General features: G+C 46.4%; 1 protein-coding gene and 1 long non-coding RNA gene across 2 annotated transcripts in view; one reads left to right on the forward strand and one right to left on the reverse strand.

The window, feature by feature from the left end:
- ADD1 (adducin 1) overlaps positions 1 to 27,243 on the forward strand; it is an 83,508-nt gene that overhangs the window by 31,805 nt on the left and 24,460 nt on the right. Inside the window, 5 exon segments of the mRNA XM_013978492.2 lie at positions 7,560 to 7,774; positions 11,606 to 11,768; positions 15,991 to 16,142; positions 25,465 to 25,545; positions 25,747 to 25,896. Of these exon segments, the coding sequence (XP_013833946.2) occupies positions 7,560 to 7,774; positions 11,606 to 11,768; positions 15,991 to 16,142; positions 25,465 to 25,545; positions 25,747 to 25,896 (761 nt within the window).
- Positions 5,286 to 7,426, reverse strand: LOC110262043. The gene is made up of 3 exons (XR_002346536.1): positions 7,416 to 7,426; positions 5,694 to 5,699; positions 5,286 to 5,494 (listed from the first exon to the last, which is right to left on the reverse strand). It is a non-coding gene; the product is annotated as an uncharacterized LOC110262043 (long non-coding RNA).

Genomic DNA, 27,243 nt, shown 5'->3' on the forward strand with positions numbered 1-27,243 from the left:
GCCACGTCTTCGACCTACACCACAACTCACTGAGCAAGGCCAGGGATAGAACCTGCAACCTCATGGTTCCTAGTGTCAGATTCGTTAACCACTGCGCCACGACGGGAACTCCCTCTTTGGTGTCTTGTATGTAATGTGGAGAGTAGCTCTGGGGGAGATAGATTAAGCATCAGGAGTAGGTAGGAACTAGGGAAGATGTGCAGAGGTCATCTCTTTTCTTGTTTTCCTCTGAGAGTCCCAAAGGCTGTCTGGAGTTGGGTGTGAGGTGGCCACGGACGCCAGCAGAGGCCTCCACTTGAGTAGCACGTGAGCGTTTTGACAGCTCCTGGTTTATCTTCCATGGAGTGATGTAATTCATTATCCCCTGTGCTTTCTGAGACATGTTTTAAGAACGTTTAGAAATTGACAAGATCAGAGTTCCCGTCGTGGCGCAGTGGTTAAGGAATCCGACTAGGAACCACGAGGTTGCGGGTTCGATCCCGGGCCTTACTCAGTGGGTTAAGGATCCGGCATTGCTGTGAGCTGTGGTGTAGGTTGCAGATGCGGCTCGGATCCCGAGTTGCTATGGCTCTGGCGTAGGCCGGTGGCTGCAGCTCCGATTTGACCCCTAGCCTGGGAACTTCCACATGCCGCTGCTGCGGCCCAAGAAATGATGGAAGGACAAAGAAAAAAAAAATAAATTGACAAGAGATCCTCTGGGTCTCCCAGAATATGCTTTACTCAGAGAACGCACTCTTGTTTCAGCCTTTGGTTTGAGTGTTCTGGTTTTAGGGATTCAAAAGTAAATTATGTGAGTGGTTGGAGTTAGCAAAATGTCTGTGCTAGAAGGGAGCTGCCAAGAAATAATTGAATCTGCCCCAGAGCTTTAAAACTAGTTCCTTTGGAATTCCCGTTGTGGCACAGTGGAAACGAATCCAACTGGGAACCATGAGGTTGCGGGTTTGATCCCTGGCCTCGCTCAGTGGGTTAAGGATCCAGTGTTGCCTTGAGCTGTGGTGTAGGTCGCAGACGCAGCTCGGATCTGGCATTGCTGTAGCTCTGGCGCAGGCTAGCAGCTGCAGCTCTGATCTGATCCCTAGCCTGGGAACCTCCACATAGTGTGGATACGGCCCTAAAAAGACCCCCCCCCAAAAAAAAATTCCAGGTGTCCTATTATCTCGTCCACAAATATTTCTGTATGTGTCTAATATAACCATAATAATATTACGCCTAAAAATTTTAGCAGTAATGCCCTAATGATATCCAAGTCCAGTTAGTGTTCAAATTTCTAATTGTCCTGAATGTCATTTTCAGGTTTTTAATTTTACAATTTATTTGGGTCAGGGTCTGGCTAAGGTCCTCCTGTTACCTGTCAGATTTTAAGCTGGGGAATGAATGACGTCTGATTTATATTTTATTTTATTTATTTATTTATTTGTCCTTCTAGGGCCATACTTGAGTCGTATGGGGGTTCCCAGGCTAGGGGCCTAATCAGAGCTGTTGCTGCCGGCCCACACCACAGGCACAGCAACGCCAGATCTGAGCCACGTCTGCAACCTACACCACAGCTCATGGCAATGCCGAACCTTTAACCCACTCAGTGAGGCCAGGTATTGAACCCACAACCTCATGGTTCCTCGTCAGATTCCTATCTGCTGCGCCACGATGGGAACTCCCTGATTTATATTTTCAAACTCTTGGACCTCCTGTGGGATGGATTGATGTGGAGGTTGTTAGGAGACTGGGGTAGAGACGCTTGTGAAGAGGCCGTTGTGTGTCCAGGTGAGTTGTGATCATCTGGATCAGAGAGACACGGTAGGGATGGGGAAGAGCGCGTGAATGCGCGATGTCACGCGGGCAGGCCGGGCTCTTTATCATGGTTCATCCAGACTTTTGGGTTCTGTTGGATGTGTGTGTTTATTTGAAAGTATTCTCAGGAGTTCCCGTCGTGGCGCAGTGGTTAACGAATCTGAGTAGGAACCATGAGGTTGCGGGTTCGGTCCCTGCCCTCGTTCAGTGGGTTGAGGGTCCGGCGTTGTCGAGAGCTGTGGTGTGGTTGCAGACGCGGCTCGGATCCTGCGTTGCTCTGGCTCTGGCGTAGGCCAGTGGCTACAGCTCCGATTCGACCCCTAGCCTGGGAACCTCCATATGCCGCGGGAGCGGCCCAAAGAAATAGCAAAAAGACAAAAAAAAAAAAAAAAAAAAGAAAGTATTCTCAGATTTCATTGATATCAACATCCTAAGATTGGTGGAATCTTAAATTTTTTTTTTACATTTTTTGTTTTTTCTTTTTTGTAATTAATGAATTTTGTTACATTTATAGGTGTAATTTTATTACAATTACAGGTATAACAATCATCACAACCAAATTTTACAATATTTCCAACTCACAACCTCATTGTATCCCCCATCCCCCAACCTGTCTCCTTTAGAAACCATAAATTTTTCCAAGTCTGTGAGTCAGTATCTGTTCTGTAAAGAAGTTCATTGTGTCCTTTTTTTAGATTCCACATGTCAGTGAAAGCATTTGATATTGCTGTTTCACTTAGCATGATAATTTCTGTGTCCATCCACGTTGCTGCAAATGCCGTTCTTTCTTTCCTTTTATTGGTTGAGTAATATTCCATTGTGTGTATGTACTACAGCTTCTTTATCCAGTCCTCTCTTGATGAACATTTAGGTTGTTTTCATGTCTTGGCTATTGCAAATAGTACTGCAATGAACACTGAAGTACATGTGTCTTTGCAAGTCATGGTTTTCTCTGGATAGATGCCCAGGAGCGGGACTGCTGGATCAAATGGTAGTTTTTTCTATGTTTAGTTTTCTGAGGAATCTCCATCCTGTTTTCCACAGTGCTTGCACCAAATTACATTCCCACCAACTGTGTAAGAGGGTTCCCTTTTTCTCCACACCCTGTCCAGCCCTTAACTGTTTATAGACTTTTTTTTTTTGTCTTTTTTTTTTTGCCATTTCTTGGGCTGCTGCCGTGGCATATGGGAGGTTCCCAGGCTAGGGGTCTAATTGGAGCTGTAGCCACTGGCCAGAGCCACAGCAACTCGGGATCTGAGCCGAGTCTGTGACGTACACCACAGCTCACGGCAACGCCGGATCGTTAACCCACTGAGCAAGGGCAGGGATCGAACCCGCCACCTCATGGTTCCTAGTCGGATTTGTTAACCACTGCGCCACAACAGGAACTCCCCTTTATAGACTTTTTGATGATAGCCATTCTGGCTGGTGTAAGATGGTACCTCATAGTGGTTTTGATGTGCATTTCTCTAATCATGAGTGATGTTGAACATCTTTTCATGAGTTTTTTGGCCATTTGTATGTCTTCTTTGGAGAAGTGTCTGTTTGGATCTTCTGCCCCCCCCCCTTTTTTTTGTCTTTTTGCCTTTTCTAGGGCTGCTCCTGCAGCATATGGAGGTTCCCAGGCTTGGGGTCGAATTGGAGCTATAGCCGCTGGCCTACGCCAGTGCCACAGCAATGCAGGATCCAAACCGTGTCTGCAACCTACACCACAGCTCACGGCAACGCCGGATCCTTAACCCACTGAGCAAGGGCAGGAATCGAACCCGCAACCTCATGGTTCCTAGTCGGATTCGTTAACCACTGCGCCACGATGGGAACTCCTTCTGCCCATTTTTTGATAGGGTTGTTTCTTTCTTTGGTATTGAGCTGTAGGAGGTGTTTATAAATTTTGAAGATTAATCCCTTGTCAGTCGATCCATTTGCAAATATTTTCTCCCATTCTGTGGGTTGTCTTTTCTTTTTGTTTAGGGTTTCCTTTGCAGAACCTTCAAAGTTTTGTTAAGTCCCATTTGTTTATTTTTGCTTTTATTGTCAGTACTCTAGGAGGTGGATCTGAGAAGATGTTGCTGTGGTTTATGTCGGAGAGTGTCTGGCCTATGTTTTCCTCTAAGAGTTTTATAGTGTCTGGTCTTATATCTAGATTTTGAATCCATTTCGAGTTTATTTTTGGGTATGGTGTTAGGGAGTGTTCTAATTTCATTCTTTTCCATGTGGCTGTCTAGTTTTCCCAGCACCACCTATTGAACAGGCTGTCTTTTCTCCATTGTATGTTCTCGTCTCCATTGTCATGGATCAGTTGACGGTAGGAATCTTGGCTAAATTTTAGCCACCTTATGGATATTGAGATAGAGGAACATTATCCCATACTTTCCTTTAATCAATTTACTCAACTTTGGTACAGCTTCTTTGCCATTATGTCATCGTGTCTTTGTGTGATTATAATATTGATGACTTTATATAATAAAATAGGAAATTAATAGTTTTTCGCTTAAACATGTTATAATCTCTTATACATTACGCTAAAGAGTCTTCATAGTTTTATAATATTGTATTGAGCAGATTATGTTACAACCATGTATTGTTGGATGTTGATCTTACTTTTTTTTTTGGTCTTTTTTTGTCTTTTCTAGGGTTGCATCAGCCACATATGGAGGTTCCCAGGCTAGGGGTCTAATCGGAGCTGCAGCTGCCAGCCTGTGCCAGAGCCACAGCAATGCTGGATCTGAGCCATGTCTGCGACCTACACCACAGCTCACAGCAACGCTGGATCCTTAACCCACTGAGCAAGGCCACGGATTGAACCCACAACCCCCATGCTTCCCAGTCGGATTCGTTAACCACTGCGCCATGACGGGAACTCCGATCTTACTTTTTTTTTTTTTTTTTTTTGTCTTTTTGTCTTTTTTGTTGTTGTTGTTGCTATTTCTTGGGCCGCTCCCGTGGCATATGGAGGTTCCCAGGCTAGGGGTCGAATCGGAGCTGTAGCTGCCAGCCTACACCACAGCCACAGCAACGCAGGATCCGAGCCGCGTCTGCAACCTACACCACAGCTCACGGCAACGCTGGATCGTTAACCCACTGAGCAAGGGCAGGGACCGAACCCGCAACCTCATGGTTCCTAGTCGGATTCGTTAACCACTGCGCCACGACGGGAACTCCCCGATCTTACTTTTTAAAGCCATTTTATTTTTAAATTACTTTATAATATTGCAGGATATTTTTTCTGTATTTTTCCATTTCTTTTTAAAAAGTTTAGATTAAGTAATAATTTCTTTGTAGAGATCCTACTAAAAAAAATTTGCTGTCTTAACACACACTTAAAAACTGCACATTAGGAGTGTCTGTTGTGGCGCAGAGGAAGGGAATCTGACTGGGAACCATGAGGTTGCAGGTTCGATCCCTGGCCTCACTCAGCAGGTTGAGGATCTGGTGTTGCCGTGAGCTGTGGTGTAGGTTGCAGATGCGGCTCGGATCTGGCGTTGCTGTGGCTCTGGTGTAGGCTGGCAGCTACAGCTCCGATTCGACCCCTCGGCTGGGAACCTCCATATGCTGCAGGTGCGGCCCTAAAAAGGCAAAAGAACAAAAGCAAACAAAACAAAACAAAAAAACTGCACATCAATGAACCCTGAAGCTGCAATTGACAAAAAACACGTACAGGTTTTGTACTTTAAAAGTAGAATTATGTTTATTTTTGGTTATTGGGCTCAGAATATGTATCCTTTTTTTTTTTTTTTGTCTTTTTTTTTTTTGTCTTTTTGCCTTTTCTAGGACTGCTCCCTCGGCATATGGCGATTCCTAGGCTAGGGGTCCAATTGGAGCTGTGGCCGCAGGCCTACGCCACAGCCACAGCAATGCGGGATCCAAGCTGCGTCTGCGACCTACACCACAGCTCACGGCAACACCAGATCCTCAACCCGCTGAGCGAGGCCAGGGATGGAACCTGAAACCTCATGGTTCCTAGTCGGATTCGTTTCCGCTGCGCCACGACCAGAACTCCTGTGTTGCCTTTTAGTCCCCGATTGTTTTCATACTTTGCCTTTAAGTCCTTGAAATAGTATCCCTTCAAACATGCTGTCCTTTCTATCATATCTTTAGATTTTAGAAAAGCAGTATCCAAATTGACCTTTTTCTTTAAAAGTTTTCTTCAACTGATTCTTTGGCTGTTGGTATCACAAAGTACATATTTTTAGTAAACAAACTATTCTTTAAAGGTTTGCTATTCAAATTGTGGTCCAAGTCCAGTGGCATGCTTAGCACTTGGGTGCTCAGGAGATGTGCACTGTGGGATCTCAGGTCCATCCCAGACCTGCTGGATATGAATTTGTATATTGTGTGGTTTTGGGTCTTTTGTTTTTTTTTTTTTTTTTTGCATTTTAGGGCCACACTCGTGGCATATGAGGTTCCCAGGCTAGGGGTCGGAGCTACAGCTGCTGAGCTACAGCTGCTGGCCTACACGGCAGTCACAGCAACATCAGATCCGAGCCACGTCTTTGACCTACACCACAGCCCACGGCAACGCCGGATCCTTAACCCACTGGGCGAGGCCAGGGATTGAACCCGCAACCTTACGGTTCCTAGTTGGATTTGTTTCCACTGTGCCACCACGGGAATTCCTGGATTTGTATACTAACAAGGTTGATTCACACACATTAAAAAGGTAATAGGGCTGGCCTGATTCCCAAGGTTGGGTCCTCCTGTTGCAGGCGTCTTTGCTCCTCTGCCCTCGTTTTGTCCTTCCCATCTCTTTGGGGACCTTGTTTCCCTCCCTGCCATTGTCATTGTCATCACTTGCAGTATAGCTGGGTGATGAAGAGCAAAACTCTGCAGTCAGAAGGCCTGCTTTGAAACCTCAGCCCTGTTAACTCCCTGGCTGCATGGCTCGAGCGCCTCCTCTGTGGAGAGGGGGAAACAGCAACAGTGTGTTGACAAGCAGGAGGTGAGGGGACAGAATGTGGTGGAGAGCAGTGTCTGCCCACTCTCCTGGCTGCCGTCCTTCGCCTTCCCTTATCACAGGTTTGGTTATCGCTGTGGTGTAACAAACCGCCCTGGGACTTGCAGCCTAGAAGAATTGTTTCATTATTCATATTTGAGGATTCTGTGCGTCAGGAATTTAGGCAGAGCTCAGCTGTGCAGTTTTGTTTCTGTGGCATCCACTGAGGTTGCTTGATGACTTTCAAGTTTTTAAATTGTTATCTTAATTTAATTAAAATGCATATTCTGGATGTAGATCTCTTCTCAGATATATGATCTGTAAATATTTTATTCTGTTTTATGTATTATCACTTTATCATGTATCCTTTTTTTTTTTGGTGTTTTTTAGGGCTGCACCCATGGCATATGGAAGTTCCCAGGCTAAGGGTCGAATCAGAGCTGTAGTTGCAGCACCAGATCCCTGACCCACTGAATCAGGCCAGGGATCTAATTTGCATCCTCATGGTTACTAGTTGGACTCGTTTCTGCTGCGCCACAATGGGAACTCTTAAAATTTTAATGTCTAATTCTTTTTCAGTTTGTCAGAGGGCATGCTAGGTCTGTCTGTTGAAGAACAGTGGCGAGGATAAAAAGTGCCCTCCCTGGGGGGAAGGGTGGGAGATGACGGATTAGCCACGTGCCTCAGAAGCCACAGAAGAGCGTCACATGTCATGGTTCTGACCCTTCAGTCAGCCTGGGTGTCCTCATGCTGCAGATTGTATTTATCGGGCTGGTGTGCTCATTATGAAATGGTACTGAGCACTGATGCAAAACAATACTTTCTTTTGATTCTGTAGGGACCAAGAAAGATTGTGCAATGAATGGTGATACTCGAGCTGCAGTGGTGACCTCACCACCCCCAACCACAGCCCCTCACAAAGAGAGGTATTTCGACAGGGTGGATGAGAACAATCCCGAGTACTTGCGGGAGAGGAACATGGCACCAGACCTTCGCCAGGACTTCAATATGATGGAACAGAAGAAGAGAGTGTCCATGATTCTGCAAAGTCCCGTAAGATGCTTTTTCTCTGACCAAGTGTCGTCCTCTTTCTTCCGCTGCGTCAGCTCCCGTGCTCTGCTGTACGTGTCGTAGTCAGCTGACCGCAGCACAGGAAGTCAGCACCTTGTGCATATGTGTGTGTGGCTGTTAAGAGAGTTCACTTTATCCTGGACAGCACTGAGAACTGTGGGCACTTATGCTGGAGCATGATGGAGGATAATGTGAGAAAAAGAATGTGTGGTGTAAGTGTGACTGGGTCACCTCGCTGTACGAGAGATAATTGACAGAACACTATAAACCAACTATATGGGGAAAAAAATAAAAATCATTTAAAAAAAAGAATTCAATTTAGTTCATTATCAGACCCAATCTTTATTTTATTTTATTTTTTGTCTTTTTGTCTTTTCAGGGCTGCGCTCGCAGCATACGGAGGTTCCCAGGTTAGGGGTCTAAATCGGAGCTGTAGGCGCTGGCCGATACCACAGCCACAGCAACACCAGATCTGAGCCTCATCTGCGACCTGCACCACAACTTATGGCAATGCCAGATACTTAACCCACTGAGCAAGGCCAGGGATCGAAGCCACAACCTCACGGTTCCTAGTCGGATTTGTTTCTGCTGTGCCATCATGGGAACTCCCAGACACAGTCATTGAAACTCTTCAGTATCATAAGGGGTAGGAGATGTAGGAGATGTTTATTTCTCCTTTTTACTACTCACTGCTGCTCTGGAGAGTTTTGGGGTTTTTTTTTTTTTTTGTTTTGTTTTGCCTTTTTTTTTTCAGGCCACACCTGGGGCATATGGAAGTTTCCAGGCTAGGCTTGAATCAGAGTTACACCACAGCCACAGCAGTGTGGGATCCGAGCCATTCCTGCGACCTACACCACAGTTCACAGCAGTCCGGATCCTTAACCCATTTAGCGAGGCCAGGGATTGAACCCACATCCTCATGGATACTAGTTGGGCTTGTTACCACTGAGCCACAATGGGAACTTCCTCTGGAGAGTGTTTATAAATTGGGACCATTTCAAAACTACTCTTTCCTCCAGTACCACCTAGCTTGCTGCTAGACACTTAGGAGATCTTAACAGTACCTGATTGTTGATTGATTTTACCTTTAAGTTATGGTTGGCATTTGAACCACAATCACACCCAACTAAGTGTCCTCTGTCTGCATCTTCAGGTAAAGCACTGCTGTTTTCATAGTTTACTCATGTTGATGCTGCTGCCTTTGTGCGTGCTTCATTCTTTTTATCCTTTTAATCTGTTTTTGTTTTATTTTGTTAACATTTTGGGGTGTCACTTGGCAGATAGCACATTGAATTAAAAAAAAATGTTGGTCATCTCCATTTTCAAGGAACTGGGCATTTAGCAGTAAACAAAGCATGTGAAGCTTATTTGTTTGGTTGTGAATGGTATTCATATGTTATTCCTCAATAATAGAACTTACCGTGAAGTACTCAAGTCTTAAGTACACAGCTTGATGAATTTTGATAAATACATGACAACTGTGTAAACACCCAGATGAGTCTCAGGCTGTGCAGTCTAGTTGAAGGAGATAACCAGTAAAGGACAAACAGCGCAGTCGGAGTGCAGCTGGATGATGAGATTGAGTACGACTGTGCTCAGACCAGGCCTCTCTGAATGAGGACGATTTAATCCGAGTGCCGAACGACAGTAGGGAGCCAGCCTTGCAGGCATCAGGGGGAGAGACATTCCGGATTGAGGGAGCAGCAGATGCGAAATTCCTGAGATAGGAATGAGCTTGAAAGAGTCAAAGGACAGCCAGTGTGGTCTGAGCACTCGCACAAGGAGGGGGGTGCAGTGGGTTGGAGGAGGGAGCAGGCGTGGAGGCTGGCGAGCTCAGCTTGGGAGTCTGTTTTGCACTGAGTACAATTGAGAGTCGTTGGAGAGCTGCAGTTGGGACCAGCACAGTTCTGTCTTTGAACAACTCACACTGGCTTTGGTAGAGAGAGAGCGTCACATGGGGCGAGAGAGAAAGCCGTCTTCCAAACAAGAGGTAATGGTAGCTTGGGACACTGGTGGTGGTGGATGTGGAGAGAGGTGGACTCGTTTAAGTTTCATTTTGAAGGTAGGATAAATAGCATTTGCTGATGGATGGGGAAGAAAGCGGTGAGAGGAAAAATCAGGTTAACATTGGCTTGAGCGGTTTTCGTGTGCAAAAGCAACAAGAAACCAAGTAAAAATCACAAAGGACAGAGTGAAGAAACTAAACCCAGCACACCTACTATGTGCCAGGCACTGGGCGTGCAGAGATCCAGGGAAGTCGCTCCCCTGTTGTTTAGAACACAGCGCCAGCATGTTGCTGACCTCAGTCGCTGTGGGAGCTTGGACAGAGAAAGGTCATTCGTGAAAAGACGATTAGAGTCTGGGGTTTACTTAATAGAACGTCCTGGTGTTGGTTTCTCGGTTTTAGGAGTGAGGCCCGTCCAACCACAGTTTGGAGTGGGGAGGCCCACTGTGTGGGCATGGACGCTGATGGGTGGGTGGGTGTCAGAGGGAGCCTGTGGAAGTTTCCTTCAGATCGATTCTCTGTTCTCAGCGGAACAGCAAGTGCGGTGGTCTGCCGACAGTGAGCCCGGGGAGCCGTGCAGAGACTGCGTGGGGCGTGGGCGAGGGGCTGGTCCCTGGTTTCATGCAAAGGGTGCGCTCAGCGCAGTGGTCATGCATTTACAGCGAGGCCGTGCAGCATGGCCCGGGTTTTCCCTCCAGCCCCTTTCAGCATCAGCAGCATGAGTAGAAACAGAGAAGAGTTGAACTTGGCGAGGGTGGGGATTTTGCGGGATGAGATGGCGGAGAGTTGAAGTTGTAAGCAAGGGAAGGGTCAGCCTGTTAAACCACGGGTCTGATGTGAGTGAGGGGAGTCGGGACACGGGGAGGGTGAGGGATGGTGAAGGTGAGGTCTTAGGATCACAACGGGCTTGAAGGGAGGCTGAGCTGGACACCAGGAAAGGCTGATGGAGAGCACACGCCTGGCTCTGAGATTGAAGAGGGCCCAGGTACTAGGAAAGGGGAGGTCTCTAGGGCGTGACCGTAGAAATAGAAGGCCAGGTGAGTTGAGTGACAGGGTCACTGGAGGGGAGGTGATCAGGAGGCTGAGAGGCGAAGGAGTGGACCTCAGGTTGAACCTCAGGAGTCAGGACCAAGCAGGCACGCAAGGTCATTGGTGGTGCCTGTTAGTCGGGGCCAGAATCTGGAACGGAGGTGGGCGACTCCAACCTCACAGGTCATTGCCAAGCTCAGCTCTCTACTGCGCGCACAGGTCATCTGAATGCTTTGGACGGATACAGAGGTCCCCTTGTACTGTGGATTTTCTTCTTTTTTGTGTCTTCCTTCTTGAGGTTTAAGTTCCTTGATGGCAAAGCTGTTCTTTTCTGTCTGTGTTCTCAGCGCCCAGAACAGTGTTATTTAATTTTTTTCAGCCTTTCATGTTGAACTGGTGCATAGAATTCCCCTGACTCATATTTATTCAGTCCTCTGCTTGTGAAATGTAGACTGCTTGCTGTTTTCCCTGTAGTAGTTGTACTGGGATGTATATCCTTGTGAATAAGTCTTTGAGCACATCTCTGATTAGTTCTAGAAAAGACACGGAGGAATAGGAAGTGCCTTTCCAAAGTGTTAAGCCTCTGTATTGTTAAATTCCTTTCCAGAGAGAATGTACTAATTTATGCGGCAAGAAGTGAGATGTATGAGAATATCCACTTCCTTTTCCAGCACTGGATGAAAACAAACAAAAAGACTGATCTTTGTAATGGTTAGCCCTGCCTTCCCAAGGAACAGAAAAGAAGTGGTGTCTCATTGTTCTGATCTGGCTTTTATTAGGCTTTCTGTGAAGAGTTGGAATCAATGATACAGGAACAGTTCAAAAAGGGGAAGAACCCCACAGGCCTGTTGGCGCTACAGCAGATAGCGGATTTTATGACGACAAACGTGCCGAATGTGTACCCAGCAGCTCCGCAAGGAGGGATGGCTGCCTTGAACATGAGTGAGTACTTCCTGACTGGGCATGGGCTCTGCCAGCCTCCAGGTGAAATTTCCTGATGCTTTTTTTTATGTCAGGTAGATGAGCACACAGTATGTAATACATAGAACTGAGTTTTTTTAAAAAATGTTTTATTATTCCCACTGTGACATGGTGGGTTCATGGTCCGGTTTGTCTCCGTGGCGCTGCTGGCTCAGTCCTGAGCCCAGCACAGTGTGTTAACACAGCTGTGGTCTAGGTCGCACATGCGGCTCAGATTCAGACCCTGGCCAGGCAACTTGATGTGCAGCAGGGGAAATGATAGGGCTGAGAATGGCTTGACCGTAGAGGGTTCCTTTTTCTATGAGCCAGTGAGACTCTTACTTCTTAGGCAGATGACTTTTATCAGACCCTTTGTGAGTTAAGAAAAACTAATCAGAAATAATGCTTGTGGGTAGTAATTTGATTTTGCCTGAACTTATTTCAGCCAGGTCAACTTTTATCTACCATTCCCTACTATTGCTTGTAAATGAGTAAGAAACAGAGAAATTCAAAAGAAAGCCGGAAGAAAAATGTTAGTTGTGCAGAGATGGAGCTTTGCCATGGCTGTTGAATTTGAAAGCATTAATGGGACCAGTGGAGCCCAGGGTAGATTGAGCATCAGCTAATCTGACCTTCTGTGTGCCGTGCCCTGGGTCAGTCTCTCATGGTTCTAGTTGGGTAATCAGCTTCTGATTGACTCACAGAAGGTACTGGTTTCTGTTAGAGCACCTGCCATTTGCTGTTTACCTGTCTGTTCTGTGGAATTCTTAGAAGTTGCTTGAGGGAGTTCCCATTGTGGCTGAGTGGTTAACGAATCCGACTAAGAACCATGAGGTTGCGGGTTCGATCCCTGGCCTTCCTCAGTGGGTTAAGGATCCAGTGTTGCTGTTAGCTGTGGTGTAGGTTGCAGACATGGCTTGGATCCCATGTTGCTGTGGCTGTGGTGTAGGCCGGCGGCTACAGCTCCGATTAGACCCCTAGCCTGGGAACCCTCACATGTCACGGGAACGGCCCTAGAAAAGGCAAAAAGACCGAGGGAAAAAAAAAAAAAGAGGTTGCTTGGCATTCACCAGAATGATAATGTCATTAATAGCTAGAGAGTAATAAGAATCACATTTAATTTACTGAAGTTGAATGGTAGCCACTAGGTTTTCATGTTTTCGCATGGATCCTGCATGGATTCTAGTGATATTTATATGAATTAGATGATAAAGAACAATGTAATATATTTACTTGTATATTGTCTTCCAATCAGATATAAGGAAACTTTATTGCAGTAGTGCCACATAAAAACAGAAAAGAAGGAAAAACAAAATCTAATTTGTTTTAATTATATCTAATAATTCGTTTAATTGTATCTAATAGTTTGTTTCTTAAATACAAAAATCTTTTTTTTTTTTTTTGTCTTTTAGCCATTTCTTGGTCTACTCCCGCAGCATATGGAGGTTCCCAGGCTAGGAGATGAATCAGAGCTGAAGCCGCAGGCCTACCTACACCACAACCACGGCAATGTGGGATCCGAGCCTCGTCCGAAACCTACACCACAGCCCATGGCAACGCCGGATCCTTAACCCACTGAGCAAGGCCAGGGATCGAACCCACAACATCATGGTTCCTAGTCGGATTCATTAACCACTGAGCCACGACGGGAACTCCTAAATACAAAACTCTTAGCCTTTGTTGTAGAATCTAACATATGTAGATGGCATGGGGCAAATGACACGGAACTTAGGGATGATTCTAAGGTGAAGGCCATTCCAGTCACCATCCTGGTGAAGAGCTCTGCAGCTTGTTTAGGAAAGGGAACCCTTCACAGTGAGAGGTTGGTTTCCTGCCATGCTCTGACATGAACAATCAGTAGCATTTCTTTCTTTTTCTTTTTTTCTTTCCTTTTTTTTTGCTTTTTAGTTCCACACTCGCAGCATATGGAGGTTTCCAGGCTAGGGGTCTAATCGGAGCTACAGCTGCCGGCCTGCACCACAGCCACAGCAACGCCAGATCCAAGCCGCGTCTGCGACCTACACCACAGCTAACGTCACACTGGATCCTCAACCCACTGAGTGAGGCCATGGATTGAACCCTCATTCTCATGGTTCCTAGTTGGATTCGTTTCTGCTGTGCCACAATGGGAACTCCCTTTTTTTTTTTCCCTGCTCCTGTGGCATGCAGAAGTTCCCAGGCCAGGGATCAAACCTGTGCTATAGCAGTGACAACACTGGATCCTTAACCTATTAGACTACTGGGGAACTCTCATCTGTCTTCTTTAACTTTCACTTTTTCTCAGATTCTTTTTATCACTTTATTTCTTTGTGATTTAAAAAGTTTTTCTTTTTCGGTTTTCTTTTAATTTAGAACTTATTTTTAAAATTATTAATTTATTCATATCTAATTCCTTTTACATTCTGGCCCTCATTTCTGAATTTTTCTAATGAAAATTGATTTGTACCATCCTTGTGAACCTGGTCTGAATCCCACTTGGTCGTGCTGTATGGTCTTTTTTATATGTTGTTGGATTCAGTCGGCCACAATTTTGTTGAGAATTTTTATCTCTATATTCATCAAAGATATGGGCTGTGATTTTCTCTTTTTGTGTGTGTGGAGGTTCTCAGGCTAGGGGTCCAATCAGAGCTGTAGCCACCGGCCTACACCACAGCTCACAGCAATGCTGGATCCTTAACCCACTGAGCAAGGCCAGAGATGGAACCTGCAACCTCATGGTTCCTAGTTGGATTCGTTAAACACTGAGCCACCTGGGAACTCCATAATTTTCCTTTTTGGTGGTATCTTTGGTTTTGGAATGCCTTTTTTTTTTTTTTTTTTTTTTTCCTGGTGTTTGCTTTTTTTTAATTTTTTTATTACTCAAATGAATTGATCACATCTGTAGTTGTATAATGATCATCACAATCTGATTTCACAGGATTTCCATCCCACAGCCCAGGCACATCCTCCCACCCCCCAAACTGTCTCCTCTGGAGACCATAAGTTTTTCAATGTCTGTGAGTCAGCATCTGTTCTGCAAAGAAGTTCCGTCTGTCCTTTTTTCAGATTCCACATGTCAGTGAAAGCGTTCGATGTTGGTGTTGGACTGTCTTTCTTTCTATGAAATAATAGGTTGTAATTTACATTTGTTTTCTGGACATGTCTGGTGTGCTTTTGTTATATGTAGGAATGGGATTCTGCCCTTTTACTTCTTTTAATAATTTTTGTGTGGTATTTGATCATGATGTTTTTCTGTTCGTTTTTACATGAAATTAATTTTCCCTTAGGAATTTGGTTCAGGAGTCCTGGCTCTAGAGCTCCCTCTTCTGCTGTTTTGGTGAAGTGCTAAAAACAGGCAGCTTATGTCTGTCATGAAATGGGTTCTGTTCTCCTCCCTTTTGCTTTTATCTGGATCTTTTCTTTTCTCTCCTCTCCACCCCTGCCCTCCCCTCCTCCATCCCCTCTTTTTTATCTTAGATAAAAAAAATTTTTTTAAGGGCTGCACCCATGGCATGTGGAAGTAAGTTCCCAGACTAGGGCCCAAATCAGCTACAGACGCCAGCCTACACCCCAGCCACAGCAACTCGGGATCCTTAACCCATGATCGACGCCAGGGATTGAACCCGTGTCCTCATGGAGGCTACTTGGGTTCATTAACCACTGAGCCACGATGGGAACTCCTTAACTTTAATCTTCTCAGGATTAGAGAGAAGCTTTTCTCTTTTTCTGTTTGATTGTTCTTTGCTTTTATCTTTTTTATTCCTTTTTTTCTCTTTCTTTTTGCATTTATTTTGCTCTTTTTCCAGTTTTGTAAGATAGAAACCTAGATCATTTTAAAACACCTCAGTATCAATGTCTAATGGTGTGAGCACTGCTTTACTGCATCACACAGGCTTGCTGCCTTTTTGTTAGTTTCCTAACTTAGTTGTACTGTTGGGGAACATGGTCTTTACGAATTAGTCTTCGATGGGATTTTTTTTTTTTTGGCTGTGCCTGTGGCATGTGGAAGTTCCTGGGCCAGGGATCAAACGTCCACCAGAGCAGCAGCTGGAGCCTCTGCAGTGACAGTGCTGGGTCCTTAACTTGCTGTGCCACAGTAGACCTCCTGGTCTTTGATGTTTCTGAGACTTACTTTATGGGCCTTTGTGGGCTGATTAATAACTGTTACTATTTGATTTACATTGGACAAGAAACCCTGAATCCTAGAGTCTTTTCTTTCTTTCAGGTCTTGGTATGGTGACTCCTGTGAATGACCTCAGAGGGTCTGATTCCATTGCCTATGACAAAGGGGAGAAGCTGCTGCGGTGTAAGCTGGCAGCGTTGTACCGACTGGCGGATCTGTTTGGGTGGTCTCACCTGATCTATAATCACATCACGGTGAGTGCTGAATGGACCAGTAGCTGAGTGACAAGTGGAGCATTATGTGTCTGGCACCGCTTCTTTTTTTGGTTTGTTTTTTTTGTTTTTTGTCTTTTTGCCTTTTCTAGGGCTACTCCCGCGGCATATGGAGGTTCCCAGGTTAGGGGTCGAATCGGAGCTGTAGCCCCCGGCCTACACCAGAGCCACAGCAATGCGGGATCCGAGCCGCGTCTGCAACCTACACCACAGCTCACGGCAACGCCGGATCGTTAACCCACTGAGCAAGGGCAGGGATCGAACCCGCAACCTCATGGTTCCTAGTCGGATTCGTTGACCACTGCGCCACGACGGGAACTCCTGGCACCGCTTCTTACCATTTAGGAGAAGAGAGTATCTGACTGAGCTGAAGTAAATCCTGAAACACCTTCCTTTTGATTCCTAACTGCAGAGTACAATAATGTGGGAATTAATTCAGTTGGAATTAAAAATTACGAGCACAGTGGTTCCTTAAAACTCCTTTCTTTCATGCTAACCTAATAAATCAGTGCTTACCAAATTATAGGCAGCTCCTAAAATGTGCTTTATGCCTTAAAAGCCAAGAATGAAGAGGCGTTCCCATCGTGGCTGGCTCAGCATTCATGAAGCCGACTAGGATCCATGAGGATTCGGGTTCTATCCCTGGCTTTGCTCAATGGGTTAAGGATTTGGCGTTGCTGTGGCTGTGGTGTATGGCGGCCTCTGTAGCTGTGATTGGACTCCTAGCCTGGGAACTTCCATATGCCACGGGTGTGGCCCTAAAAACCAAAAAAGCCAAGAATGAAAATGTTTTCTTTCCTATTTTGATCAAAGCCTTCTATCTCTCATACTTTTTTCTTTGGCTCCTACAGCGTTAGCTACTTTTCAGCATTATCAGGACTGGTTTCCTTCATTTCACTCTCGGAGTAAACTTTTCCTGGGTGTCGGCTGTGACTGTGGGTCTGCGCCAAGCGCGTCGTTCTAACTCTGGGGCTGTATCAGGGGAGGAGACAAGCCCTGCCTTTGTGGGTCTTCCCATCTGCTTCTCCGTCTGTCAGCCCATGCTCAGGTCCTGCTTTGTCCAGCCTGGATTTCATGGTCCATCACGTTAGTAACACTCTTTGCCAGCTGTATACCTCCTGGCAGCCAAGTAGCCAGATCCTGCTGCAGAGAGCCTCAGAGCAGAGCCTGCTGGCTTTCTCCATAGACTGACAACCTCAGGCTCAAGTGGGCCCACAGCACTGCCTTGCCTGGCAGTGGTGAATGTCTCCCTGACTGGGTCTCTCCTCTTCTCCACTGTCTGCTTTCTTCGCAAGTCCTGAGCCCTCCTCCGCGCACGTGGAGTCGCAGAGACGGTGGGAACCTTTACTGATGTTTGTACCCATTTTATAATCCTGACCCCCCGTTACAGCATCCCACCTCCTCCTACAGGCCACACTTGTTTTTCTGGCTCGGAATTCCATTCCCTCCTGCCTTTTTAGATTCCGAATGCATTGTCAGGTTTCTGGCTTCCTTTTCTTTTTTCTCTTCTCCCCTCTTCTCTCTTTTTTAGAGGTAGCCTCTTTCTTTGAACGGCTTCTTTCCTTTGACTTTAAAACTTGACCTCATCTCTGTTTTTTTGGATTTATTTTATTGGGTATTTTATTTTATTTTATTTTTTTGTCTTTTTGCTATTTCTTGGACCACTCCCGCGGCATATGGAGGTTCCCAGGCTAGGGGTTGAATCAGAGTTGCAGCCGCTGGCCTACGCCAGAGCCATAGCAACGCGGGATCCGAGCCGCGTCTGCAACCTACACCACAGCTCATGGCAACGCCGGATCGTTAACCCACTGAGCAAGGCCAGGGACTGAACCCGCAACCTCCTGGTTCCTAGTCGGATTCGTTAACCACTGCGCCACGACGGGAACTCCTTATTGGGTATCTTAAATTGTTAATGTCTGCTTATTGCGGCAAGTGTACCTTACACAGACGTCTAAACAAGTCACAGTCTCTGGGATGCTCCTACCCCTGAGGTACTGGCACACACAACCGCTTATGTTGTTTAACCCCGTGCTGCCCACTCAGCACACACGGTGCTGAGCACACACACAGGTGGTTTTCATGTAACCAGCGGTTAGTTCAGCTACACTCTTGGCTCCAGGGAATGCCAGCCTTGAGCTGGTCTGAGGCCACCTTGTGACCTGTGCGCTGTGCTTCTGGGACCCGATAGGGATCTTTCTCAGCCGCTCTGAGTGAGCCCTCCCCGCCTCTGTTTCACCTGGTTGCTGCAGTGCCCCCGCTGCAGCGGATACCTGACCCTGTCGTGCCCACGCTGTCAGGCTTGCAGAGCGTTTCCTCCACCCACAGGCCTGCGCTGTGTCCCTCAGAGCAGCGACGCCACCTGCGCTGTACGTGTGCTCGCCATCCATCTCTGTCCCTGTGTCGGCTCCAGGCAGGGAGCCTGTGGGTGTGTTCCCAGGCCCAGTTCCTGTGCTGGGCCGAGTCGGCACACAGTAGGCTCCTGGTGGAATGACGGGGTCGGATCGCTAGCTGAACTGAGATTCTTCCTCCGTGGGGCCTTTGATAGCTGCTCAGTGGGTCTGCTTAGCCTCTCTCCCTTGTGCCTGCATGGAATTGCCGATCTCTGTGGCTCATTGTACTTGATAGGGTTTTTTTTTGTTTTGTCTTTTTAAGGCTGCAGCTGCAGCATATGGAAGTTCCCAGGCTAGGGGTCGAATCAGAGCTGTAGCTGCCTGCCTACACCACAGCCACAGCCACATCAGATCTGAGCCACATCTGTGACCTACACCACAGCTCACGGCAATGCCAGATCTTTAATCCACTGAGTGAGGCCAGGGATCAAACCTGTGTCTCCTGGATGTTAGATTCATTTCTGCTGAGCCACGATGGGAACTCCTTGATGGGATGCTTTATGTAGAGATTGAATGCTAGATGGTTGCCTCAAAGTTAGTTCTGTGAAAATGTTACAGCTGTAATAGGAAACGCAGTCCTTGGCTTTAGTGACAGACGTACATTCTTTGAGGGTTTTATTTATTTATCTACTTATTTATTTATTTATTTTTCTTGTTCTCACTTATTTTTAATTTCTGGGACTCTCCAAAGTTCAGTGTCTACATTGGTCCCTCAGAATTGTCATGCAGAGCCCGAAGAGGGCCCCATAGAAAAGAGAGCATTGAAATGTCATGATTCCATTATAAACGCATCTCACCTGCTCCTCTGTCACAGCAGCAGACACAGGAGCACGCACGCGTACTGTTCAGGGTTGTCATGGTTATTCACGTTTCAGATCAGTTGGTGAAAGAAGATAAGAGGCGCAGATGAAGATTAAAACCTAGCATGCAGATGAAGAGATAAGACGGTACATAGGGAACGTTTTATGTGGTGCAAAAGGACATACAGTCCAATCCAAAGTGGGAGAATGATGCAATTTTTAAATAATTCTTAGAACATGACATCCATTGAATGCCCTAAGAAGTGATTCACCTAAAAGAGAAAGTATGAATTCTACATCTCCTTTAATTTAATTCATTTCTTTTCAGGGCGGCACCTGCGGCATATAGAAGTTCCCAGGCTAGGAGTTTGATTGAGAGATGCAGTGGAGGCCTACGCCACCGAAATGCCACATATGAGTTGCATCTGTAATCTATGCCACTGCTTGGCAACACTCAATCTGTAACCCAGTGACAAAGCCAGGGATTGATCCCTCATCTTCTTGGATGCTAGTCGGGTTCTGAACCCACTGAACCAAAGCAGGGTCTCATTCCTTTCATTTAAGGCTGAAGTAAAATGCCTGGTACACATCTAGTGCTTTTTTTTTTTTTTTTTTTTTTGTCTCTTTTGTTGTTGTTGTTGTTGTTGCTATTTCTTGGGCCGCTCCTGCGGCATATGGAGGTTCCCAGGCTAGGGGTCCAATCGGAGCTGTAGCCACCGGCCTACGCCAGAGCCACAGCAACGCGGGATCCGAGCCGCGTCTGCAACCTACACCACAGCTCACGGCAACGCCGGATCCTTAACCCACTGAGCAAGGGCAGGGACCGAACCCGCAACCTTATGGTTCCTAGTCGGATTCGTTAACCACTGCGCCACGACGGGAACTCCTAGTGCTTTTTTTTATCATGCTTTTGTCTCAAAAAAAACAACAAAAACTTTGAGGGTTTTAAAGTGCTGTTTATTACTTGTCCTATTATGAATGATCTTTAAATAAGTTTGAATTGCTTAAATTGCTCATTTTTCTGCTTTAATTACTTGGGGCTTGGCAGAATTAAAACAGTTAAGTGTTTACTTTTCTCTATGTGATCTGTTTGGGACTTAACCCTGAGTAAAAAAGAAACGCAAGTTACAAAAATATTTCTTGTATCTTGTGAACTAGAGAATCTTTGAGGAGGAGATTTTTTTTCTTTTTGACTGTTTACAGCATCTTTTTTTTGTTTGTTGGTTTCACAATCTAGGTGTTGTTATACAGGGATTTAGCAGGAAAGAAATGTTAACAGTATTTATCGGTGCAGCCAAACAGTGCGAGAAGGTCACTGTGCCCTTTCGTTGAAAGAGGGCGATAGGGATTTTCTGCTCAAGGGATTTGGAAGTGCTAACTGGCGTTAGAGGATTGGAGACGATTGTCTGAATTACATCTCTGTCTTAAGATGGCATTGGATTTAGAGAAGCTTTGGAAGCCGTCAAAAGACAGCGTGGCCCAGTTAGCACATGAGCTGGGCTTCTCTGGGTGGCCCAGAGCTGATGGCAGGACCTTTCCATCCCTGAGTGCCCCTTGGTGTCAGTGGAGTGCTAGTTTCCACTCCATTCTGGACCCCAGGGATTGCTGACCTTGGAGGCCTCGGGTCCACCACGTGCCCTGCTTCTGGGCACATGATAGGGACCTTTCTTTGCCAGAGAAATGTCCTCTCTGTTTTCATTGGTGTTTAGCACTTTCTCCTTTCTGCTTCAGGTTCCGAAAATGTATATTTTGAGCTTTTTCCATTAAAATATGTGGATCTGTTAATCTCACTCTTGGAAATAAATGTTAAGGAAATAAAGGAAACGATGTATAAATATATTTATTACAGCAGTATCTGTGATGACGAAAAAATTTAAGTCACTATCCAGCAGTAGGTGGAAAATGGCTCAGTTATTCAACATCAATTTGAGAGGATGTTATATATTATGGAAAATAATTATAAAGAGCATGTGGAAACATGAATAATTATCATGAAAGAAAATATAAAATGTATACTGTTTGTAACTACGAATTATGTGTCTTATACACACACAGACACAGAAGTGACTAAAACTAGCTGTGTAGCGGCGCCCCCTCCGGCGCAGTAGGAGCAGTGTCTTGGGAGCACCAGATGAAAGTTCGACCCCCAGCCTGGCACAGTGGGTCAAGGATTTGGTGTTGCCACAGCCGCGGCTTGGTCGCAACTGTGGCTTTGATCTGATCCCTGGCCCAAGAACTCCATATGCCTTGGAGCAGCCAAAAAAGAGAGAGAGAGAAAAAAAACAACTAGCTATGTATGTAGTATTTTTTTAATGTGGGACCTTATAGCATGCTTCTAAAATTTATGTGATAAGATGCTCCTAAGAACTAGGTAAGGTGATATTTTTTTTCTATCAAATGGCAAACTTATAAAATGATGGTAATTAAAATAGTGTACTTTGGGCAGAGGAAGAGACAAACAGACCAGCGGGACGGACAGAGCCCAGAACCAGATCTGCTTCAGTGAAATTGGATGTATAAGAGTGGCCATTTCAGATTAGCAGGGGAAAATGGACCAGGCTGTGATCGGTGCTGGCACAAGTGGATTGAAAAATCAGAACTGGAAAATTGTATTGGATTCCTACCTTAGGTAGACTCATAAAGCAATTCCAATGAATTAAAGATTAAATACGAAACGTAATACTTGAAGAAGTTTAGGATCAATATTAGTGAAAAATCATTGACCCTTAACCTCTGACTTAAGGAATGTTGTCTTATAAAAGCACCTATCATCAAAGAAAAGATGGATACATCTGACTATATTAAAATAAACAAATTTCTTATCATCAAAAGACACCATAAAGAGAGTGAAAATAAAAGCTTACAACTTAGAAGATTTTGTCTCATGAGGAGTTCCCGTCGCGGCACAGGGGAAACGAATCCGACTAGGAACGATGAGGTTTTGGGTTCGATTCCTGGCCTCGCTCAGTGGGCTAAGGATCCCGCGTCCTGTGAGCTGTGGTGTAGCTCGTAGACACGGCTCGGAGCTGGCATTGCTGTGGCTGTGGTGTAGGCCGGCGGCAGTAGCTCCTATTCGACCCCTAGCCTGGGAACCTCCATACGCTGCAGGTGTAGCCCTAAAAAGCCAACCAAAAAAAAAAAAAGAAGAAGATTTTGCCTCATGGATAGCCAACAAAAAATTAATATCCAGAGTAAAGAACTATCAATAAGAAAAGGGCAAGCCAGTAGAAAAAAGAGGAGAAAAGACAAGTCAGGTTACAGGAATTTCACAGAAGAAGAAATAAAAATGGCTCATAAAAAGTGTGAAGTGTTTACCTCATCAGTAACTGGGCAATTATACATTAAAGCCACAGTGGAATACCGTTTCACAGACATCAGGTTGATATTTTCGGGAAGGATGATCACAGAGGCACAGAAGTGTCGGGCACGACTGGCTGGAGTGCACACTCACTCAGGCTCTTTGGAAACTAATGTGGCTTTTTCGCTCCCTGGAGAAAGCTGCACCTGCACACCAGGAGACAGGTGCCAGGATGGCGATAGCATTGTTTTAATAGCAGCATGGAAACCACGTCCATTGACAGGAAGGTGCATACAGGATCTAACAGATGCTGTACAGCAGTGAGAATGAGTGAGCCGTCCCCACGTCTGTCGTCTGGGGGAGTCTCAGAGTAGCGTTGAAAAAGTCACTGTGAGGTGCAGTGCGTCCCCCCGTCGTGTGAAGTTCACGGACGGGGGAGAATCGCAGAGCCAGTCAGGAGATGCCGAGTGCTGAGTGCCTCGGGGTGAGTGCAGGCCCTCGTGAGGAGGGGACGGGGTGAAGGCGAGGAGCTCGGGGTCCCTGGAGCAGCGCCGAGCTACAGGCCCAGGATTTTAGCTCCGGTCTTACCTGGCCGTGGGTCCGTGTGACCGTGTACCGAGGAAGTGGGGTGAGTGTCGCCTGAAGATGACCTGGAGATAGGACACTCCGCCGAGCGCGGGGAGGAGAGCTTGTTCTGGGCAGCACACCGCAGACAGTTCTCCCTCAGCGGGAGAGGGCGTCTCAGTGCCTGGGTCTCTGCAGCTTCTGTCGATGTGCCTGTTTATGTGCCGCTGCGGCCCTGCGCCCAGAGCTCGCAGGCCTCGGGACGGTTTGCTGAGTGAGGAGGGGGGCCGTGCGAGGCCCTCACAGCTGTCCCAGCAGACCCCGTGTGCTGCTGTCAGGGCGCCACAGAAGAGGTCACCGTGCAGGTTGGGGAGTTGGACTCGGCACCGTAAGCCTTTTCAACAGATGCTGAGTTCTGTCCACCTGAACCCTCGTTGGAATTCTTGGCCCAGTGGTAAATGTACTCCATCCTAATAGCTTTGGGAAGTCTGCCGAGTCTATCCCCAAATCATAAAAATCGGACTGGACTTTTTGTGAAGGCAGGACTTTTCATTTTTTTATTATACAATCGCATTTAGCACAGACGCCTCACATGCGCCACATCTGTAGAGTGAATGTGGAAGGGAACAGCTGTGGAGGAGAAACGAAGCGGGAGTGCGGCTGTGCGGTGCAGAGACTTCGGACCAGGCGGGAAGGAAGCACTCTCTCGTTTGTGATTTTGTAAAAATAAAAAAATTTTTATGGTCTCACCGAGGCCTAGGGACGTTCCTGGGCCAGGGATTGAGTCGGAGCCGCAGCTGTGACCTATACCACAGAGCAATGGCAGATCCTTTAACCCATTGCGCCAGGCTGGGGATTTTTTTTTTTTGTCTTTTGTCTTTTTTTTGTTGTTGCTCTTGTTGTTGTTGCTATTTCTTGGGCCGCTCCCGAGGCATATGGAGGTTCCCAGGCTAGGGGTTGAATCGGAGCTGTAGCCACCGGCCTACGCCAGAGCCACAGCAACGCGGGATCCGAGCCGCGTCTGCAACCTACACCACAGCTCACGGCAACGCCGGATCCTTGACCCACTGAGCGAGGGCAGGGACCTAACCCACGACCTCATGGTTTCTAGTCGGATTCGTTAACCACTGCGCCACGACGGGAACTCCAGGCTGGGGATTTGAACCCTTGTATTTGCAGCAACCCAAGCCACTGCAGTCAGATTTTTAATCCACGGTGCCATAGCAGGAACTCCCTTGTTTGTGTTTTTTGATTGTTCACTATCCTACATGTTTTTGAGTACTTAAAAAACTCTTTTGACTTTTAAAAAGTGAGTTTTGGTTTTCTTTGCTACACCCTGACAAGTGACACCTTTTTGCACGTGGTGCTGCTTTGGTAGCCAGAAGAAGGCCTTTCTTTATAAAGTTGAGTACCATGGATGTGGCCAAGATGCATGTTACATACCTGCTGAGTTACTACAGCATAGTAAGAGGACTTCCCATCATGGCTCAGTGGTTAACGAACCCAACTAGTGTCCATGAGGATGTAGGTTTGATCCCTGGCCTCACTCAGTGGGTTAAGGATCCAGCATTGTTGTGAGCTGTGGTGGAGGTTGTAGACATGGCTTGGATCCCACGTTGCTCTGGCTGTGGCTGGCAGCTATGACTCTGATTTGACCCCTAGCCTGGGAACCTACATATGCCACGGGTATGGCCATAAAAGGACAAAAGACCCCCCCCAAAAAAAAAAACCAAAAACCAATAAGAGAAAGCTTCCAGAGCTCCCTGGTGGCACAGCAGGTTAAGGATCTGGTGTTGTCACTGCTGTGGCTTGGGTTTGATCCCTGACCTGGGAACTTCCGCATGTCGTGGGTGCAGCCAAAAACAGTACAAGAACAAAACAAACAATGATAGAGAGCTTTCGGAGTCCCCATTGTGGCGCAGTGGAAACAAATCTGACTAGCATCTGCGAGGACGCAGCTTCGGTCCCTGGCCTAGCTCAGTGAGTTAAGGAACCATCTTTGAGCTGTGGTGCAGGCCGGCAGCTGCAGCTCCAATTTGACCCCTAGCCTGGGAACTTCCTTTTTAGAGCTGCAAGTGTGGCTCTAAAAAGCCAAAAAAAAAAAAAAAAGAGAAAAGAAATCTTTCACTACCCCAGCTTTGTGTTCTGTGTCGCTCACCTAACACTTACAGGAAGCCATGAGTTTGTGGGCTGAACGAGAGGCAGAGAACTTCAGTAGGACTTTGGAACTAACTGGGTGATTCTCCCCACAGACCAGGGTGAGCTCCGAGCAGGAGCACTTCCTCATTGTTCCTTTTGGACTTCTCTACAGCGAAGTGACCGCGTCCAGCTTGGTGAGAATGTCCTTCTCTTCTTGGGCATCATGTATGTGTAGATCATGTTAGATAAGTAAATATCATCTAGTCCTGTTAGACATATAAAACCCAGGAAAGAGGAAAAAGTCTGTATTTTGTGTCAACTTTGGTTTAAATAATTTCTGCTTGGGGTAGCTGGACATCCTCTTGAGGTTGGAAGATTGTGCTTTCTTATCGCAGGTCAAGATCAATCTACAAGGAGACGTGGTAGATCGCGGAAGTACTAACCTAGGAGTAAATCAAGCCGGCTTCACCTTACACTCTGCGGTCTATGCTGCTCGGCCGGATGTCAAGTGCGTCGTGCACATTCACACACCAGCAGGGGCTGCGGTGAGTGTGCGGCCCTGAGTGGGCTGGCTCAGGGAGGGTTAGGAGGACGCTCACGTGCTGGGGGCCATGGGGAGCGCCGTGGGGGGAGCCACGCACTGCAATGCAGAGGTCGAGGTCTGGAGGCAAACCTGGCCATCTTCTCCCAGATGACCTGCCTGGAGTTAGCCTAACCCAGCTAGGTGGCGATGGGGCACAGCCAGTGCAGCCTATTAGGAGACCTGGCCTCTGAGCCCACAGCTTGCCAGGACTTGCCCCATCCTGGTCACCAAGCCTGGGCTCTTCCGATGCAAATGGGCCACCCCGACAAAGTTCTCAGGATGAAAATGGACTTTCTGGAGTCCATTATGGCTCAGTGGGTTAAGAACCCGACTAGTAGCCATGAGGATGCAGGTTTGATCCCTGGCCTCGCTCAGTGGGTTAAGGATCTAGTGTTGCTGCAAGCTGTGGTGTAAGTCACAGATGTGGTTTGGATCTGGCATTGCTATGGCTGTGGTGTAGGCTGGCAGGTGCAGCTCCGATTTGACCTGCAGCCTGGGAACTTCCATATGCCACAGGTGTAGCCTAAGAAGACAAAAAAAGTGTACTTTCTGGTTGTTGGTATAGTCTTGTGAAAGTGAAACACTAAAGCTATCTAGAATTGGCTTTTTTTTTTTTTTTGTGGCCGTAACTGTGGCATAAGGGTTTCCAGGCCAGGTATTGAATCTGAGCTGCAATTGTGGCACTGCCAGATCCTTCAACCCCCTGTACCGGGCCAGGGGATCAAACCAAAGCCTCCTCAGTGACCCAAGCCACAGCAGTTGGGTACTTAACCCACTGCACCATGGCGGGAACTCCTGGAATTGGCTTTTTATCATCAATTTTATATTTTAATCATTTTCTGGGCTTATTTGTTTGACAGATGACCTCATTGATTAATACTGAATTTTATTCTATCTTGATGTTTTAATGTCATCCTTAGATCTTTTTGGTTGTTTGGATAAATGTTAGATCTGGTCTGTTTTACTTTCAAGTTATGGTTCTTGATGTCAGCATCAATTCTATTAGATGTATCATTCTTCAAATAATGTAATTTTTTCCTAAAATAATGCCTGCTATTTCAACCCCAAAAAAGTCCATGTCAAAAAAAAAAAAAAAAAAAACCCCAATAAAGAAGTACCTTTGAGAATATGGTTATAACAAATACCTAGCATGTTGTGTATTTTGTTTTTATTTTTTTATTTAGTTGTTTTTTAGGGCTGCCCATATGGCATATGGAAGTTCCCAGGCTAGGGGTCTTCAAATTGGAGCTGCAGCTGCCAGCCTATGCCACTGCCACAGCAGCACAGGATCTGGGCTGTGTCTGAGACC

This window comes from Sus scrofa, chromosome 8, assembly GCF_000003025.6.
Source record: "Sus scrofa isolate TJ Tabasco breed Duroc chromosome 8, Sscrofa11.1, whole genome shotgun sequence".
Classification (NCBI taxonomy): Eukaryota; Metazoa; Chordata; class Mammalia; order Artiodactyla; family Suidae; genus Sus; species Sus scrofa.